The sequence below is a fragment of the Papio anubis genome, chromosome 1, assembly GCF_008728515.1.
Source record: "Papio anubis isolate 15944 chromosome 1, Panubis1.0, whole genome shotgun sequence".
In the NCBI taxonomy this organism is placed as follows: Eukaryota; Metazoa; Chordata; class Mammalia; order Primates; family Cercopithecidae; genus Papio; species Papio anubis.
Genome location: NC_044976.1, coordinates 129,403,845 through 129,422,775, shown reverse-complemented (window position 1 = coordinate 129,422,775; position 18,931 = coordinate 129,403,845). Strand labels below are relative to the sequence as shown.

The 18,931-nt window shown below is 36.2% G+C and overlaps 1 protein-coding gene across 4 annotated transcripts; it reads left to right on the top strand.

Moving 5' to 3' along the window:
* Positions 1 to 1,535: 1,535 nt before the first annotated feature.
* On the top strand, positions 1,536 to 17,659 carry LOC100998454 (olfactory receptor 6K3). Of its 4 annotated transcripts, none has more exons than XM_031654270.1 (3): positions 5,083 to 5,632; positions 6,768 to 6,847; positions 13,553 to 17,659. In XM_031654270.1, the coding sequence occupies exons 2-3, from the start codon at positions 6,833 to 6,835 to the stop codon at positions 14,555 to 14,557; spliced, it is 1,020 nt and encodes a 339-aa protein (XP_031510130.1). In that variant the 5' UTR covers positions 5,083 to 5,632; positions 6,768 to 6,832; the 3' UTR covers positions 14,558 to 17,659. The 4 variants fall into 4 exon arrangements, with proteins under 4 accessions (XP_031510135.1, XP_031510130.1, XP_031510134.1 ...); XM_031654274.1 differs by adding an exon at positions 8,693 to 8,775 and having other exon boundaries at positions 5,083 to 6,847; XM_031654275.1 differs by lacking the exons at positions 5,083 to 5,632; positions 6,768 to 6,847 and adding an exon at positions 1,536 to 3,171.
* Positions 17,660 to 18,931: the final 1,272 nt, after the last annotated feature.

Here is an 18,931-nt window from a genome sequence, read left to right as displayed (position 1 = left end):
GGCTGGAGATGTTATGTACGGCTTATATTCATGCTGACCTTAGCCATTAGGCTGATGCTTTTTGGATTTAGGTGGTTTTTTAATAAGGTGAACTTTAGAATGAGGGACTTGTCCAAGATGGTGATGCTCCTGCTCTGTCAGGGAGAATAAGCCAGGCAGTACTAAAAGCTAGTGAAAAAGCCCTGAAGTGGGTGAGCCTCTGACCTGTTTAAGGAATCAGGAGACTGATATGGGGGAAATGGAATCAGGGACAGGTCTGGAAAACTAGACAATGAGTTCGGCGGGGGGTGGGGGGAAGATAGATTATGCAGAGCAAGCTTGTCCCACCTGCAGCCTGGAGGCCACATGTAGCCCAAGATAGCTTTGAATGTGGCCCAACACAAATTTGTAAACTTTCTTTAAAAATGAGATTTTGTGTGACACTTTTTTCATCTCATCAGTTCTTGTTAGTGTTAGTGTATTTTATGTGTGGTCCAAGACAATTCTTCTTCCAGTGTGGCCCAGGGAAGCCAAAAGATGGGACACTCTGATACAGAGACTTGAAGGTCATTACAAGATTTAGATTTTTCTAATTTACTCTGAGAATTGGGAAGTTATTGGAAAGTATGGAGCAGAGGAGAGACATCATCTGACATTGAGTTTAACAGAGTCAGGCACGCCTCTGTGTTGAGGAGACATTGAAGGGAGGCAAGTGGGGTAGCTGCAGTCCTTTGGGAGCTTCGGCAATAACCCTAGTGAGAGATGATGGTGGTTCAGATCAGGATAGTGGTAATGATGATGGAAAACTGTGGTCAGTCCAATTCTAGGTTCAGTTTGACAACAGAACAACAGAATTTCCTGATAGACTGCAAATTGACTGTGAGAGGGCAGTCAAGGATGACCAACTGGAATGGTGGAGTTGCCATTAAAAACATAGAGAATACTGACAGAGAATACTTCAGGAAGATGTTGGGAGAAAGGATACTAGAAGTTTAGTTTTGCATATTTTAAGTTTAACTGGACTGTTAGACATCTAATAAAAATGTTGAGTAGGCTGTTCCATAGTTGGATACTCAGGAGTGAAGGCTAGAATGGAAATACATGTGCAACTTTTTCATAGAATTTTACTACCATTGAGAAAAGAGAATTAGGGTAACAAGGAGCAAGTGGGATCACTAAAAACTTTGTTGGTTGTGATTCACAATAAATAATATACTTTAAATCATAATTTAGGACATACATACATTTACACATTCATATTCATACTTCTAATAGAAAAGTATTTTTATAAAGCAATGCTTACACTTACTCCATGCAATATTTTTCATCTTTTCTATTCTGTTATTTCCTATTCTATGTTATTAAAAACATTCTTGGAACTGATTTCACTCATTAACAGGTTGTAACCCTCAATTGATAAACAAAATGAGATTAGGTATTTCAACTAATTTAAATTAAGTTTAACCTAATTTAAATTACCTTTGAATAAAAATTTGATGCATGATTTCTATTTTTAATTTTTTATTTATGGTTTCTAACTTTTATTATAATAATTGCATTATATTAAAAGCTAAGTTTTATTTTTAAAAGCATATGATAATTTTAAGGTGATGAAGAAAATATATACTCTCTGACAATGCTAAGATATCAAATAGTATAATCCTTTCTAAAGCAAATTAGCAATGTGAGTCAAAATAATTAATAAACATGAATATCCACTTAGAAGTAAGTGACAGATAAGACTTCATCAGTGCAGTAGAATTTAAACTGAAACTTGAAGATTGAGAAGGAATCAGCCAGAAAAACATGTAAGATAAGTCATTTGTGCAGATTCCCTGAGTTTAGAAACAGCTAGGTTCATTAAAGGAACCAAATGTAGGCATGTATAGATGGGACACAGTCATGAGATGAAGGCTGGAGGCAAAATATGTAGAATCTTATAGGTCATGCTTCGAGAAATTGGAGTTTAATCCAACCTACAAGTGAAGACATCAAAGAGATTAAGTAAGACATTACACTCTTAGAATAACATTCCTGGTGTGGTATGAATAGTAGATTGGACTTGGAACAAAACTGTGGAGGTGGGAAGGATGATTTAATATAATTTATCAGTTATATTTTGCTATATGACAAGCCACCCCAAAAGTTAATGGCTTAAAAGAGAACCTATATGTTTGTCTCAGAATTTCATGAGTTAGGAATTTGGGCTGGAATTAAATGGGTAGTTTCTCTAGTCCTGGTTCACTCATGTATCCAAGGTCAGCAACTGGTTGGTTAGAGCAGGCTGAACTGGGACAAGATTAGCTAAGACAATTCTATTCCCATTCGTGTGGTGTTTTACTTTCCAGAAGTCTGATTCTGAGTGTGTTCACCCAGTTACCGTTTAGAGTGTTGAAACAATCTAAGTGTGCAGACAAAGTCTCTTGAAGCCTAGGCTCAGAACTGGCCCATAATCTCTTCTGTTATGGCCCAATCCAGTCACAAGGAGACATAGAGGAAGGGAAAGAGATTCTATCTTTTAATGGCAAGAGCTGCCAATTCACCTTGCAAGAAGCATGAACACAGGGAACAGTTAAGATTGTGTAATTTTCTTTGCAATATAGAGATTATTGGTATTTTCACATTATGCTAAAATCTTCCTTGGAACCACTAGAACTAATCATGTGCATGTGGGCTAAAAGAGTAGGGTATGGTCTATGTTTACAACTGTGGCAAAAAGTATCTTGAGCTAAGTAAACAAATTAATTATAGCATTGCCTTTTATGTAATCAATGGTGTTGCAATGAATTATGTCTTCTTTCAGAAAAATGAACAGGTCTTGAAAAAATTAACTACCCTTTCAGAGGATAGAGAAGTAAAAATAAATAAATAAATAAATAAATAAATAATTCTGTTGAAAGTAATTCTTCAAAAGAACGTGTATTCATATAACCTGTTGATTCTGGGCAAATCTATCAAATGAGGTTCATACTTTACTTATGGCACACACTTATGATATAACAGACACGCAAAAGGACCTCAGCCAATGTCTTCAGATAAAGAGACTTAGGATGAAGGCTCTGGGGCTAGGAATAGAAATATGCAAAGCATGACCAGCCTGAGTCCTTGACTAACTCGCTTCAGAGGCTACAATGCATTGGTCCTACACAGAACCTGGTGTAGGAGGAGCAGCTTTCTTCATGAGCCTGCTAGGTAAAGCCTTTACTTAGATGCTTGGAGTTCCTGACACTATGGAAAACTAATGAGAAAATATCAGAGAAGGAGGTTTCTATTAATTAAGCCATAGGGAAATAGAATTACTGCTTTTCTCTAGTTATCAGGGGAAATACCCCAGTAGAGAAATCTCCCCAAGAAACCTTTAGAAACAGGTATAACAGTGCTTCCGGCTGAACAGAAAGGACTTAAATTTCATAAACCCAGGAATGGGTAGGGACCTCATTGTCTCTGCTAGAGGTAAGAGGAGAATGCACATGGGTTAAGATGTAGGCTTGTCATGGGTCAGGGAGAAAGTAAATTGCCAAATAGGTAGAGAGAAAAGAACATTTAGCTAGTGATCTTTCTGTTGACTTAACAATATTTGGGGACATATTTGAGGCTGCATGGGTGGCAGAATAGAATTAGTCTTGGTGGAGGAGGGGAGGATAAACACGGGATTAGAAATCAGAGATAAGGTTTTATTTTTTTCTGGAGCATGACATATTGAATAATTGAGACTTTTTCAGTGGTCATAACATTGTTTCTCTGCTTTCATATCCTCAGAATTTTCTAAATTAATTATGATCCAGGAGGACACCATTGCACATACTGGTACCTTGTTTGAGCCAGATAAATATAAATCATCAGTATCATTAATAAGAGAGGTCAGATGTATCAGAAGAGTCTATTATTGAAAATCTTATGTCAGGATATTGACGCAAACAGAACACAGTCTCTATCCCACATCAATTTTTTATGCTTACCTTCCTTTCTCTCAGTGGGATTGAGTGAGCTTATGTCTTTCCTTCCAAGTCTCCAAGAGATAAACTTCTAATTATCATATTAATCTCTGAAGAGTAGAACACTGATTTGGCCAAAACACAGGTTCCCTGATTTTATTAAAAGGATTAGCATCAAACACTTTGAAGAAATACATAGGAATTCCAGAAACACAGGAAGACAGTAGCTCTGACTGCTTTAGAGGTCCTAATGATCTCAAATTTCTGGAATTAGTAGCAGCCATCTCTATGCTAATTTGAAAATTGAGATACTAATAAATCTTTTTACCTTTTTCTTTAATCTCTTCATCTGTGTAGGTCAGGGGCTCAGTAGAGTTGAGAGAGAGCATTGAGCTGCCAGGTGTAGGGGTAGTCAATTAGAGCAACAAGGAGACATGATGAAAGTTAGCAGTGAAGTCTTTAATCACTTATGGTGATAATGTGAGCAACAAGCTAAAACCGGAGAAGGTGCTACTCCTCTCTGTTCTATTTTCCCCCATGGACGTGTGCTCAGGTCAGGTGGATCAGTGCAGACTGGGGGATTGTTCCACTGCTGAGGGAGCCCCCAGAAATGCTTGCAGCAATTTTATGGATCTTGTGGTAAGGGAAGGAAGACAGCTAGAAGTGGAAAAGTACTGAGCTAAGTCAGAATAGGGCAACATGTCTTCAAGGTTTTCTCTTCTTGCCACCTCCCCCCGTGCACACCCACCAGAGCAGAGGTCTCAGCAGAGACACTTCAAAACGACATCAGCCAGCATCTTCAGATAAAGAGACTTAGAATGAAGGCTCTGGGGCTAGGAATATAAATACACAAAAAAAGTGACCAGCCAGGAGTTCCTGAGTCCTTGACTAACTCACTGGAGAGACTGCGACGCGGTCTTGCTTCTGCACCAAGTCTGGTGTGGGGAGAGAAGCTTTTCCCATAAGACTGCCAGGTTTCCCAAAGGCTTTAGCCTTTGTCGTTGCCTGTTTTTTTTTGTTTTGTTTTGTTTTTTTTGTATTTTTAGTAGAGACGGGGTTTCACCGGGTTAACCAGGATGGTCTCGATCTCCTGACCTCATGATCCGCCCGTCTCGGCCTCCCAAAGTGCTGGGATTACAGGCTTGAGCCACCGCGCCCGGCCCGTTGCCTGTTTTTAAGCCTGAAAATTCACACATAGGTTTTAACCAGGAACTGGAACTCTTCAATTTGATTTTTTAGGACATGAGTGAGAAACATAGGCTACTTTAACATGGACCCGAGTCAGGTCAGATGCTGAGGTGCTGTGAAAGCAACAGCACAACAATTAGTCTGAGGCAATAGTAGACCTAGACTATGATCGAGATCATTCCAAGTAAGATGATCAGGCTTGCCTGGAAGATTGAATGGAACTGAGTCCCAACAGTTATCAAGCAAGGAAAAGCTGTTCCAAAGCCCTCTAGGATCTACTTTAAAAGAACCAGAAGGCTTTCTCCTATTTCTATATGGATCTCTTTTACCTGCCTGGAGCATCAATTCGGAAACAGAGCAACTATGCCAATAAGCTGACTTAAAGGCCTCCCAGGAGTCTAGCATTGTCATGACAATTGGGGTACACACACAAGAAGCATCCTTTCAGAGGACACATATGGTCCTCTGTAAACAAAGAGTTAACAATGTTAAGGCAAGCCACGCCGGGCATACATTAGGCGGGTAGTCAGGTTAGCAGGGTCCCCAATATAGCCTCCCATCATGGGGCCTCCTGTCCTGGTGTTTCCAGCTCAGTGTGAATAATGTAGTTGAATCTTTGGTTTTACTGCCCCATCTGGGGCAGTCAGTTTTAAATAGTTTTATTTGTCTGTGGCATTTGTCTATGGGTCTCACAAGTGTGGACGACATCCGCAGTAATTTTTTGTGGAATGTGTAGAAACTGACACCATCCTCTGATATCTCACAGTCAGCGTTATCAGTTCTCAGCAGCTTGGAAAGGCAGCACAGGGTAGGATTTTTGGTTCATTTTTCTTTTTACTTATTTGTTTCATTCTTTTTTAGAAAAAAGGAAAACTTTTAAGAGCAAGCCTGTAAAAAAGATTATCAGTATCTTTCCATTTCCCCATGTTTCCTCAGGTGCCAGGTTTTAGTTTATTGTTATCAATATGTCTCATAAGTAACCAAAATATTATATTTTAAAAATAATTATTGCTTATTTTTTATGTGTTATGGAGCATGGAGAATCCATCCTATGGCTCATGATTGGGCTCCTTGATGTGCAGCTTTGGTGGAAAATTGGGGGCATTATCAGAAGCGATGTGCTCAGGAAAAAATGAACAGAAAGCACATGTGTTTTTCTAGGACCTGGATGGTGTGGCCTGGGTCAGTGGAATGCACAGGGATGACTAGGTCAAACCCAGAGAAAGTGACTGCTGTTGTCAGGATCTGAGAACCCCTCTGAATGGGATGATGTTACTTACATGCCAAGAACGTCCTGGCCCATTGGCTTTGACCTCTGTCCATGGGCAGTGCGGTTAGCCTTAGTCAGGTTTTGACAAGCAGACCAGTTTTTCGTGCTGTTTTTGAGACTTCTGATGGCAGCGGCAGTCCATACATGTGGGCCCAATCTAAGATGGTTCCTGAATATTTATGGGCCATCCTCTTGTGGATCAAGGAGGTGATCAACCACACATCAGCTTGCTGTGGGGCAGAGGACAGTTTGCGCTGTGTGCTTAATTGACAAGTGCAGTCTGCTCATTGGTCGTGTTATCCTTGTTAGCACGGGGGCCTCTCTGGTCAGAATCTACATGGGTAACAAAAAGTAGGAACAGAACTGATTTCTATCTAAATATCTTATCCTCACAGTGGGGCTTCTATATATCAGTACTAGGCTTCCCACTGGCTCCAACAAATGGCCAGGCTAATAGCTAATGTCCATGTATCAGGTAGGTTTATAGTTTTCCATATGCCTTGCTAAAATGACCTAAAGTGCAGCAATTTCAGAACATGGGGGCAAAGACATGCAGAGGCGTACATAGACTACACATTAGTACTGATAATACATTTAATAGTAGGGATAATAACAGTGAAGATTTATAGGGGCCTGATGGAACCCACTCATAGTTGAGCTTGGGCAAGGGTACCAGTGGTGGTGACCTCAAAACAGAAAGCATTGTATGTTTTATCCTCATTTTGTTGCCAGTGAGACACACAGTCACCTGTGAATGGGTAGCTAAAAAGTTTAAGATGTACAATTTTCTTTTATTTCCCTTTGAGTGTTAACCTTGGTTTAGAGTCTCTAGTCCCCTATGTACAGAAGGACATTGTTCAAACTCCTAGTTTTGTTTAATTTTGAAAACTGAGATATCTGGGCAAGTCAATGAGGTCTTCTAACCTATCCCTAGACCCACAGGGAGGGGCAGAGAGAGATCCCTTATCACTTACAGAGGCTGGTCCATCAGGATTTGGTGATGAGTTTTCTGGGGCAGGAGCAGGAGTTAGAGAACAAGGAGGAGCAGCAGGTCGAGGTGGACTGTTATTATTATTATTATTTTTTTGACCAGGACTTATAGAGGCTGCAAAGGGCAGGCTAGTTTCATCCCAGTTTCCTTAGCTTTCTCCTGGCCCCTCTGTTTGGTCTTTAACAAACAGGAGCTAAAGGAAAGAACTAAAGTTCTCCTTCAGAACAAATAGTTTATATAAACAATATGCTAGCAACCTCCAAGAATGTCCCATTGCTTCTACTAGCATGTTCCCAGTCTCACTGGCATGCTTAGAGAAGTTCCCCTTGGGATTCATTGGCACCTCCCAAGAGTCAATGGCAAAGTGCCCTGCAGGACCCTCAGACTTTTGCAAACAATCTGGTAGCATCTCTCTACAATGTCCTGCAGACTCTTCTACCACCTCCCTACAGTACCCCATAGGATCTTCATGCTTTTTGCTTTTGCAGAATGGGATTGTTCTTAATTACTTACCCCGCTTACTGCCCCAATTTGTCAGGACCTCAACTGAGCTGAGAGAGAAAGAAAGAGACAGAGGGAGAAAGACTGGAGTTGAACTGCCAGGAGTAGCTGATTAAAAGAACAAAGAGCCAAAATGAAAGTAACAGTGAATCCTTTAATCATTTACTTTGATAGTATGAGCAAAAGCCTAAACCCCCTCCAAAATAAACGCTGATTCTCCTGTTTCATTTCTCCCATGAAAGGAAGGTTGAGAGTCAGGTGGATCAGTGCAGATTTGAGGGTCATCTTACTGTATAGAGACAGTAGATACACTGCACATAATCATGTAACGATCACCAAAATCAAGACAAGGAAAAGTCCACTCCTTGCAGCCTCTCCTCCAAATTTCTTAATTGTGCCATTCATAATCGACATTTCCTTGGACAAGACCCTCTGGCATGGCAATCATTATCTGGTTCTGTTCCTATGCTTTTGCCTGTTACAGAATATTATATAAATGAATCATACAGTATGTAGCCTTTGACGTTGACTTCTTGCACTTACATAGTTAAGATTCATCCATGTTGCTGTGTGTACCAGCAGTCATTAATTTTTATTGCTGAGTAGTATTCTGTTTATTACATGTGTTTATCACTTTTTAAAATCCATTTACCACCATTTAGGTTGTTTCCAGTTTTACAAATAAAGCCACTATAAGTATTTGATTACAGGTTTTGGAGTGAACATAAGCTTTTATTCCCCTTGGGTAAATGCCCAGTGGTGTTATCGCAGGATTAATCGTAAGTGTATGTTTAACTTCACAAGAAACTGCTAACCTCTTTTCCACAGTGGTTGTAACATTTTGCATTCCCACAAACAATGTATGGAAGATCAAGTTGCTCCACATTCTGCCCAGGACTTAACATTGTTAGGTATTTTTTTTCCTTTTTAAAAAAAATTGCAATAGTTGTTTTTATTGATGAGTACTGATACTGTATCTCATTGTGGTTTTAACTTGCATTTCTCTAATGACCAGTGATGTTGATGTTGAGCATATGTTTATGGACTAATTTGACACCTGAAAGTTTTCTTTGGTGAAATATCTGTTCAAATAGATGGCTAATTTCTTTTAAAAAAGTGTTGTTGGCTTTCTTCTCGTTGGGTTTTGAGGTCTGAGGTATTCTAGATGTTTTCTGTCAGATTTTTTTTTTTTTTTTTGCAAATAAATTCTCCTGTCAGTAACTCAAAATAAAAACACAAGCAGAAACAAAAATAAAGTACTGAGATTTTGATTTAAGTTGCATTGAATGACTAGCTTTGGGGAATTGGTATCTTCACAATATAAAGTCTTCCTACCCATCAACACAGCATCTTTTCACTTATTTAAGTCTTCTTTGATTTCTTTTATCAGTGTTTTACAGGGTACAGCATATTGACTCTGCAATATATTTTGAGAGATTTATAACTATTTTATTTCTTATGTTATTTTGAATCATATTTAAAATTGTATGTCCCAATTGTTCATTCTTAGCATATATAATATATACAGTAATTGATTTTTTATGTATTGGCCTTTTATCCACTAACCTTGTTTTTCTACCTCAAGTCATCTGTGCTCTAATCCATTCTACATAATGCAACCATACTCGCTTTTCAAAATCTAAAGCTTTGTCAAGTAAATTTAATTCTCTGTTTAAAATTATTCAGTGATTTCCTTATTTCTGGCAGGGTAAAGTCTCATTCTGTCAAGATGGAAGTTACTACTTCCTTCAAGATAAGCTTTTTGCTGATTTCTCCAGCTTTATCTACAGCATCATCATCATATTCTCTCTGACACTCTCTCTCTCTCTCTCTCTCTCCCCGCCTGTTCTACCCAGAGGCAATGAGTTTAATTTCTGGTATGCATCAGGCTATTTTTGTGGATTTAAAAAAAATCTTTATACTTGTTATTCTTTCTGAAACACACCTCTTCATAGCTGCAAGCTTTTTGCCAGTCTCCCTTCTACATATACTTCAGACAATGTGCCAGTCACTGTTCTAAGCATTCTGCCTGTATAAACTGATGTAATTCTACAGCAACTATGCAAATTTACTGTTTTTATTATCTCCATTTTACAAATGAGGAAACTGAGAGTATAGTTTATACAAATGCCCTAAAATCACAAGTGCAATAAGAAGTGTTAGAGCCATGATTCAGATCCATGCAGCCTATAACCAAATTCCATGTTCTTAAATACTAACTTATTTTAGTCCAGTTTCTACTCTGAACTGCCTCTAAATTATGTGCTCAATAAATTGTTCCCATTTAAATGAATCAACCCACTCTCATGTGCCTTCCTCTCTCATATTTCACTGAAAATTATTTGGATATAGTTAGCAGCAATTCCCAAATCACTTCATCTAAAAATATTCTTATATTTCAACCTCTGCATCACTTGAATAATCTTCAGAATTTGAAACTGTCACGTACTACTTTCTTCCTTAAATTTTCTACCTTTCTGGTGCACCTTTGCCAGTTAGCTTTTCATGATCCTTTTCCCCATTTCTTCGTAGAGACTGGTGTTTTCCCGGGCCACAATTTTCTGTCACTTTACTTTCTACTTTTCTTATATACTTTCCCTGGATACCTTTATCCATATTGAGTTGCCACTGATAACTTATATGTGGGTAACTTCTAAATACTTATCACTGATGCAGACATCATTCTGAACTTTACACCTTCTACTTGATGGCCTATAGAATATCTTCCTTTTAAGATCCCATTGGTACTCCAAAGTTCAGCCACTCTAAACCTATCTCTTCACTTTACTCCAAATCTCCTCCTCCTCCAAAATTCTCCGATTTTTATTAATTTTAATTTGTGGTTGCAATATTTCTTTATTTTTAATGTTTTATTTGGTTGTTTATTCTCAAAGCCCAGTAAACTATAAATGATACACAATAGGAAATAATAAATATAAATAAATAAACTAGTAATAACTTATAATTGAAAAATTGGTTTTTATAAGTAGGCCACTCAATTGCCTGTATAGTATTTTAGCATTTAAGGCCGTTGTCTGTTATCTATCGGCTTCCTCTCATTTTCAATAGGAAAAGTAAGCATAGTTTATTCTTAGAATCTTTTAAACTTAAAACTAAAATCAGATCATGTGTGTATATATATATATATATATACACACACACACACTCTTTTTTCTATAATATAATCCAATGTATAAAATAAGAGGAATATATGTCAAAACATCTTGTGCATGATGAATACATATAATTCTATCAATTTAAAATAAAATAAGATAAATATATGTATAAGATAATTACATACTAAGAGAAAGTATAAAAATTCATTCTGCTGTGCCTTTGAATATACTCTATTTCAAAACTTGCTTTTTAGATTTTAGATTTTTATTTTTTTACTTTGTTATGGATTTTCTCTGCTCATAAAGTAATAAAAGTAAATTATTTTCTCCTTAATCAATGTTTAAATTAAACTGGGCTCTAAACGATCTCAAGGTTTGTTTATTTTTGGTTTAGTTTGTTTACATTTTTGTTTTGTCTTGTTTTGTTTCACTTTTCTGCTTTATGTTTAATCTCTCTTCTCTAGCTAGTACTTTCCTCAGAGAAAACTCAAAAGAATTTTTCTTGTCGGTATCCACTCTGCATCAACAGATTTAAGGTCTAACTCTGACTGTCAATACTCGAATTATTATTTATTGACAAGCTACCTTATAATATAGCAAAAACCTGTTTTTATTTGGTGTTCAGATCAATTTCTTTTTTTTTTCTCAGTAAATTCATCAATGATAACCAGTTCGGAGTAAGTGGAACCTGCTAATTTTCTAGCATCCAGCATCCACATTCACAAATTCAGAATTCTATCTTTAAAATAATAAGGATATGGAAAAACATGTGAATTGACTGTTGGATTGATCAACTTTCTCATAAACTTTTTTAGCAACATGTTTTATATTCTGCATAATATCAAAGAGCTACGACACATGGGAGTTTTGGTAGGCTGGCACTACAAGAGAAAAGCTGAAGTTCACCATGAAAGATTATTTACCAAAGTGAAGCAGTTAAGAGAAGCAGAAAGGGATAGATAGATAGATAGATAGATAGATAGATAGATAGATAGATAGACAGACAGACAGATAGATACATACATACATACATACATACATAGATATCCTTGTGCCAGATGTTCCATAAACAACAAATAAATCAACAAATAAATCAATCAATGACAATATTTGTAGAGCAGTAATATTTTTGTTTGCAACAATCTTCCTTTATGAAAATCTGAAGGATGCGCATATATAAAAACAATCAAAATGTCCTAATTCTCTGTAAGCACTTGATTTTCTAGAAGCTGCCAAAGTAATATTTGTTAAACTTCGTTAATGTAAACCAGTTCTTGATAGAATGTGTTCGAGATGTATATTTTGTTCTGTAATGAGATGTCTGACAAATACCAACATGTACCAAATATTTTTATTTCCCTGATCTATGTTTCAAATGCCTTGTTTTAATTTAAAACTTCAAATATTATTTCTTACTAAAATAACATGAAGTTTTAAATTCATGATTTATAAATAATGTTTAAAATAGTATTAGCTAAGGAAAAATATTTGCTGTCTTCATGGAGAAATGCTGGTGTACAGCATAAGCAAATATTCTTGTCTGAGGAGTTAATTTTTAAATGTTTCCACATTACCCCGAAGGAGATATTATTTTTTCAAACTTCCTTTGTGTTCTAAATCTCTCTCCTTAAATAATTTTTGATCCATCTGTTAGGCTAGCTTCTGAATTGCCTGGACAATAAGCCCTGGGTGCAACTGATGAGTTTCTTTGCACTATTTCTTTATAGTTTATGCCACTTTTGAGGGACATGGTATCAAGAGACCTAAATTGTGCTAGAATCTCACATTTTGGCCTCTGCCTTCTTACGGTGATGGTCTTTGTCAGGATATAAGCAATCTGAATCCTGTGACTTAGATATTTATTAAAAACCTCTGCTTCTTTTCAGTATTTGTCATGGACAGACACTTAACCTGACTGACAAGATACCAAATCTTCCACTGCCAAATTTCTCACTGATCCCTTCTTTCTGTTCTGGTCAATTTCTAGTAGCTTAATTCTTTTCTGCTGCTGAGAATACAGTTTCCTACCAAGGCTTTACCTTCATATTTGTGCCTCAAAACTTTACCCTCTTCTCTAGACACACTCAGTGTCAGTCTGTGGTGCAATAAAGGAGCAGAATACTAAAAACTAAAAATATTCAGGAAAATGGAGAATACAACTTTACAATAATTATATATAGAGAAAGATAATTAAAAGTTTTGTCTAATCTATATCTAAGAACCATTAGAAAATTTATATGGTATATGATTCAAAACAATTTGGGGAATTATTATAAAAGATTATTAACACCCCTATATATTTATTTTAGTTTATATAGTTTATAAATGTGACATTCTTAATGTCTTGTTTTCTTATTATTTGTATCCTTTTGAATGTAAGCTTCATGAATGTAGAGATTATTTTCCTTACTGCTGAATTCGACAAATCCACAGCTGTGTTTGGTACATAGTAGGCACTAAATGAATATCTGTTTAATTCATAAATAAAGAGAAGTACATGATCCACCTAAAGCATATTTTTCATTTGACTTTTATATGAGCTAACACATCTGACTTTGTCAATTTCTTCTAGGAAATGAGCTGTGTCTTTCTATCCATAGCTCTTAGGGTTGCTGAGACTATGGTGAGGATTAACCAAACTACTACAGTAACGGAGTTTCTCTTCACTGGATTCCCACAGTTTGAAGATGGTAGCCTCCTCTTCTTCATTCCATTGTTTGTTATCTACATATTCGTTGTCATTGGGAATCTTACTGTTTTTTTTGCAGTCATGATGGATACCCGTCTCCACAACCCCATGTATAATTTTATCAGCATTTTCTCATTTCTGGAGATCTGGTACACAACTGCCACAATTCCCAAGATGCTCTCCAACCTCATCAGTAGGCAGAGGACCATCTCCATGATTGGCTGCCTCTTGCAGATGTACTTCTTCCATTCACTGGGAAATTCAGAGGGGATTTTGTTGACCACCATGGCCATTGACAGGTACATTGCCATCTGTAACCCTCTCCGCTACCCAACCATCATGACCCCCAGGCTCTGTGCTCAGCTCTCTGCAGGGTCCTGCATCTTTGGCTTTCTTGTGTTGCTCCCAGAGATTGCATGGATTTCCACACTGCCCTTCTGTGGACCCAACCAGATCTACCAGATCTTCTGTGATTTTGAACCTGTGCTACGCTTGGCCTGTACAGACACGTCCATGATTCTGATTGAGGATGTGATCCATGCTGTGGCCATCATATTCTCTGCCCTGATTATTGCCCTTTCTTATATCAGAATTATCACTGTGATCCTGAGGATTCCATCTGTTGAAGGCCGCCAGAAGGCCTTTTCTACGTGTGCAGCCCATCTTGGTGTCTTTCTGATGTTCTATGGCAGTGTGTCCCTCATGTACCTGCGTTTCTCTGCCACTTTCCCACCGATTTTGGACACAGCTATTGCACTGATGTTTGCAGTTCTTGCTCCCTTTTTCAACCCTATCATCTATAGTTTTAGAAATAAGGACATGAAGATTGCAATTAAAAAGCTTTTCTGCCCTCAGAAGATGGTTAATTTATCTTCAGATCAATGCTAGCTCATAGGCACCTTTCACTGTGGATGCTACTCTAACCCAATAAACCGTATAAGTAATATATAATTCATTCATTGTCACACTGATATTTTGTGTCTCTTTATCCCTGTTCTTCCCATGTACATGTATATCCTGCTTCCACATGTCAAATTAAGATAGCATGGACTACCTGTCTAGATTTATACAGGTAGGTAAAAAATAGAAAGGAAATATGAAGTTTAAGCCATTAAACATAGTTAATATATTTTATGAACATTAATTTATTATTGGTATATAAACATTTTATGTAAATACTTATTATATTACATAAGCATTAATAACAACTATGAATTTATAAAACATAGTAGTTAAAAGAATCAGATCTGTAGAAGACGTTAAGGTTTGTATTTCAGTGATGCCACATATTGCTTTGTGACTTTGAACAAGTTGATAATTAATGTGTCTGCATCTTAGTTTTATCATCTATTGGTATAAAAGTAATATATTTTAAAAGTAGGACTTCAAATGCTAATATGAATATTAAATGAGTTACTCCATGCAAGTGCTTAGAATATGCATAACACAGAGCATGTACAAAGTGTTATCTGTTAATATCATTTGCAACTAATTACTATATTTTGTTATTGATGCTTTAAAGAAATCTTTAGTAAAGAGTGATATATTAAAAACAAAAACTCATACTTAGGAATACTTAGCTATGATTATTATTTATAGTATATTTGTTGTTGTTATTTATCCGGAGCTGAGTTGAATTCAAACTTCATTTACTTTGACTGCTTTGGTTGAACAAAATTATTTGGTTAAAAGTAGTCTCCAGCACATTCTGAAGTATAGATAACAAAAATATATAGCATTTGAACTACATTACTCTTGTTTTCACTTTTGCTGCCTTTAAAATGTCTATGCATTGCCACTAGACATTAATTATATAAAATTCAGTTTAGATTTGTGTATTAAGATAACAGTTTAAACACACATATTTAAATTTTCTTCCTCAAAAAATTCAATGGAAATAAAAGAGTCAGGACTAGATGAGCTGTTAGATGACCTAAGCACTGAAAAGTGTAAGGATATAGTAATGTACATTAAAATACATATAAGGTTACCTAAAGATCTTCATGATAGCTATGTAAATACTCTGAAATATTGTATATCACTTTCTTTTTTTATAGGAAAGAAAATAATTTCTATTTATGTCAAAAGTACCAGTTGGTTCTGTTTATTGGACAGTCCAGGAATGAACAAAAATATACATTGAAAATTTAACAGCAAAAAACAAAAATCAAAATTCAATTAAACCAAAGCATTATCTATCCTAGGGAAAAAGAGTTCCTTCTGTTGACCCCCAAAGTTAAAACACTTCCTCAGGTATGAGTACATGAGACCCAACTGAGGAAAATACTTATCTGCCCGGTGTTGGACAAGAAAATAGGGGAGGAGAGCCTAGATATTAACTGGATGAAATTCTACATAAAACTGATAGAAAAAAATAATTAAAGCTTGAAAAAACAGAAATTGAGAACCATGCTCTCCTTGGGAAATCTGGGTAGAGAGAATGGAGCCAAAGTACATGTGAAATTTCCTAGTCACAATGGAGTTATCCCCTGAGCTGTGTTCAGAGAAGGGCATGAAAAGTAAATCTTAAATTTACAAGCCAGAGAAGTGAGGAACTACCCAGGTAAACTGAGGCTACTAAAGCAAAATGAAAAAGCACAACTTTTTAGTACAATAGCAATAATCTATAACTAATATTGAACTTCGTTGCAGATATTTCCATATTTGCTATGCACAATTAGATATTTGACATCTTGTTTTTTTGTATCCAAATATATTCTGTCCTCTCTCTCTCACACACAAACACAGATTGTCTTCTTTAAAAAAATAATTTTAGTTTTGCCGTATACCATATGTATTAAAATCATTAATTTTGTCAAATGCATAGCCTGATAAGTAGTTGGATTACTATACTTAAAGAGAGAGAGACTGAGAGAGACAGAGAGGTTTGGGAATTGAAAGTCAATGCTCTTCCATTACATAGACTAACTCTAATACACAAACCATTAAAATGTTTCCTATTTAAAATTTTGATGAGATTTGTGAAGATAGCTGTCAGAAAAAAAATGTTGGCAAATAAAAAATACAAAATTTAAAATACAATGGAGATATTGAAGAATATATTAAATACTACAGAAAATTAAATTAATGATTTGTAAGATTGCCTGGAAGATATGTCTCAGAATTTAGAGAAGCCACATGAAGAGCCAAATATTACATGCAAAGAGAAAAAGACATATATGGATAATGCATTAATAGATACTACAGAGCAAAATGTGATTATGGGAATTCTAGAAAAAAACAAACAAAACAGAGGAAAATAATAATTAAAATTAAGGGAAAATATTTCTGAGCTTGAGAATGCTTGAGTCATGGGATCAAAAGAGATTGTTTTATATTATACAAAATCATTGGAAACACAATGTGGTCTGTTGACATTTTTGAATTTAAAAAAACTACAAGTTAGATAACCAAAATAGGCTCCCAAATCATAAGAAGAAAAGTTAGACAAAACTCAGAAAGTATGTCTTCCTATTTGAGAACTTGATACGTATTTCCAGAAGAAGATGACATGATAAAAGTAATTAACTTTGAAAAAAATGAGAACTTTGCGATTTCAACAGATCGGTGGATGAAGCACATGATATAAATAATACTCTTGTAGAAAAGATGAGATATTGATCTTCAATAGAGAAGTCAGCAGAACCAGTGTGAGTTGTTCAAGGTAGGAAAGATCCATACATACTCACGGCATGAGAAAAACAAAAATAGACATGGTTTCCTCACTTTCTTCAGTACTGGCACTAAATCCCCAGTGACATGTTTATTATGAAATGGCCTTATTGTCTGTAAAATAGCTTTTCAAGATGATCTTCTGGTGTCAGTATATTTTCTTCAAGGCTTTCCAAATCTGTGTGTTCATGTAAGAAGGCCAGGACCATGTCAAAACTGCCCTTTGCCTAGTACACTGGTAGCCTCAAGAACAGCTGAGACAATCATGAAAGTGCTGGAGAAAGAAGCTTACAAATTTGGGAAGATGAGTACAATCAGGAAAAAAAAAAAAAAAATATATATATATATATATATATATATATATATATAAGAGAGAGAGAGAGAGGGACAACTTTGATCTGAAAATCTAACAAAAGGAGAGTAAGAGGGGAAACTTTCTGTTAATTAACCCCATGAGAGAAGGTGATTCACTTCAGTGCAGTGGAGGGGAAGAATCCTCCATAGAGCCCAGTTCCGCTTCCTGTTATTCCCTGGATGCCCTGTGGAAACTATAAATCCGTTTTTGAAGAGGCTGAAGCAATATCAAGGATGCAGAGACCCAGACAGACTGAAGAGTCCCTGTATCTTCGGAAAGGTGGGTGTAGATGACTCAGTCATAAAGAGATCGAATTCACTCACCATGCATAATCATCATCATAATCGTCATTTCATAACCTGAAGACCTTATTATTAAAGAATTTAGAACTTTGAATAAGGGTGGAAGGCAAAGGTATTTACAGGAGGAAGCTCTATTCAGTGTGGTTCTGGGCATGGGTATATATGAAACAGCATGCCACATTTATAATGCCATTTTGTGAGAGATCATCTAGTCAAGACTTGATTGGGGCTTTCATTAGAACTGAATTGTCATACTTCCCTTTTCAAACAGTCCCCAATTTTCTTTGTTCACTTATTCATGGCTGTCTTGTGCACTTAATTAGAATTGTACCAAGTGGCTGAGTTTCAAGTTAATTTATTTGATACCTACCATCTCTACATATTAACTGTTGTAGTCACTATGTTGTAGTCACTATGAGGGATAAAAGACATTCACTGTCCTGAAGGAGAGACCCATATTCTAGAGAAGGTAAACAAGTAAGTTGATGATGGATCCTGACGAACGCTTCAATACAGCATAATGGCATTCAACACTTCCAAGTGTTTCCTATATTCCTGACACTAAGGTTTTAAAATACATTTACACGTATTGGTAGAGGCAGTCAACTGTATGTAGGTTAGAGTGTGTCTCTAGAGATACAGTGCATAGATTTAAACTCTGACTTTGCCCTTCATTAACAGAATTTCTGGACAAAGAACTTAACCTGTTTGTGCCTAAGTTTTCTCCTCTGTAAAATGGGGATAATCATTACTCCTCATTGGAGCATTAAAAGCATGAGGTGAAAACTATATGCAATGTGCTTGGAATAGTACCGGCATTAGCGAGGCAATAATACTGTATACTATACTATACAATTCTATTGTTATTATAAAATGTTTAGTCATTCTCAGGACCTCATTAACCCGTGTTAATATTTTCTCAGTTTTACAAAT